We start from the raw sequence: 1740 nt of genomic DNA, 5'->3' as shown, positions 1-1740 counted from the left end.
GTCAAGAGGAAGAAACCATGGATGAAGACATAACAAAATGGATCTACAAAGACCCCATCGCCAAAGAAATACCAATAGCTACGCTCCCCATAGAGAAATATGGCAAAGGCCTTACTATCATGCAAAGAATGGGCTATGATGGCCAGAGTGCTTTGAGACCTTGCAAGAAATTACAACACAAGCCCTTACAACTAGAGTTAAAACCCAGAGACAAAATTGGAGTTGGTTTTCAAAAGGAGTCTCTTCCTAAGCTTAGATTCAAAGGGAAACCCAACAAACCTCTATATTAGCCAACAACTCTAAAGAGGCCATCCTTGATTATATCTATGGCACCCACAACACCAACTGCACCAACAAAACTGATAATCCCATTAGTAGCATCAATAGCACCAACTCCACCAACAAAACTGATAATCCCATCCTTAGCATCAGTAGCACCAACTACGCCAATGAAAACACCTACAATACCCATAATCCCACCAATAGCACCAATAATCCTACCTACAGCCCCGACAATCCCACCAATAGAATCAATAATCCTACCTATAACACCAATAATCCTACCCACAACACCAATAATTTTACCTACAAAACCGATAACACCATCAGTAGTATTAGCAGTACTAGCAACACCAACCGAGCTGATAACACCATCAACAACGCCAACAATACCAACAATACCACCTCCAGAAGTGCATAAAACTATGACCAATATTACACTTTTCAACTCACAAGACATCCCCCCATGGTACAATAATCAGATGCTAGAGAGTGATTCAGAAATAGACTTGCATGAGTGGGAATTTGATTCAGTGCATCTAAATACTTCAAATGAGGAAGACACATCACCCCCTCCACCTCACAAAGATATACCTATTTATGGAGAAGCATGGATTAAAACCTTTTGGATTCCTGCACTAGAAGCACCTTCCACAGACCATATGAAGAATCCTACACCAGAATCTGACGAGGAGAGTACCATCAATGACCTTCACACCATTTTATTAACCCTCACTGACGCCTCCCACAAACTCAATTTAATTGATGAGGTAATGCCTATTATCCATTCTGAACTCATTGAATGGAATCAACCCAATCCCCCATACCATGACCATTTCCAAAATGACGAGGCGGTCATAGACTTTTTGAAATTATGAGATAACATACCAAGTGGGAATCATAAAATTGGATTTACCATCGAACTTACTAGCACATCATACTTTGGGGAAGATGCCAAACCTTTCAACTGCAAAAATATCACAATAAAACATGGATCTTCTAGTGAAAACCACACAACAACACTTGTTGATCCCAAAAAAGTAAAAATAAAGAGCGTATCGAAAGGTGAAAACCTCTCTGAGGTACCTAAGGATGAAAGGTTTGACATCCTCCCCTCTAGTACAAATCAGGAGAGATTGAGCATCCAAATCAAAGAAACAAAAGAATTAAATTTGGGGACCCCTGAGAATCCTCACCAAATACATTTGGCATCTCTACTAACTCTAGAGGAACAACCAAAATTTGTGGAATTCTTCCAGAAGCGTCAAATCAACTTCGCATGGTCTTATGCAGACATGCTTGGCTTAGATCCTGATTTGGTCATGTATCACCTAACCGTGGCAGAATGAGCTAAACCTATCAAACAAAAGATTAGAAATATGCACCCACAGATTGCTTGTCAAGGCAGAACTCAAAAATCTCTTGGATGTTGGTTTCATTAGACCCATCGATTATGTAGAC

The 1740-nt window shown here is 40.1% G+C and overlaps 1 protein-coding gene across 1 annotated transcript; it reads right to left on the bottom strand.

The window, feature by feature from the left end:
• Window positions 1-286: 286 nt before the first annotated feature.
• LOC131876527 (uncharacterized) lies at window positions 287-739 on the bottom strand. The gene has a single exon (XM_059221951.1). It carries the CDS (start codon window positions 737-739, stop codon window positions 287-289), a length of 453 nt encoding a protein of 150 aa, XP_059077934.1.
• Between the last annotated feature and the right edge of the window lie 1001 nt (window positions 740-1740).

Source organism: Cryptomeria japonica, chromosome 6 (genome assembly GCF_030272615.1).
Source record: "Cryptomeria japonica chromosome 6, Sugi_1.0, whole genome shotgun sequence".
Lineage (NCBI taxonomy): Eukaryota > Viridiplantae > Streptophyta > Pinopsida > Cupressales > Cupressaceae > Cryptomeria > Cryptomeria japonica.
This window is presented reverse-complemented; position numbering and strand designations above follow the sequence as displayed.

Coding starts and splice junctions, on each gene's coding strand:
- LOC131876527 (XM_059221951.1), bottom strand. CDS start 739: ATGTCTTGTGAGTTGAAAAGTGTAATATTGGTCATAGTTTTATGCACT.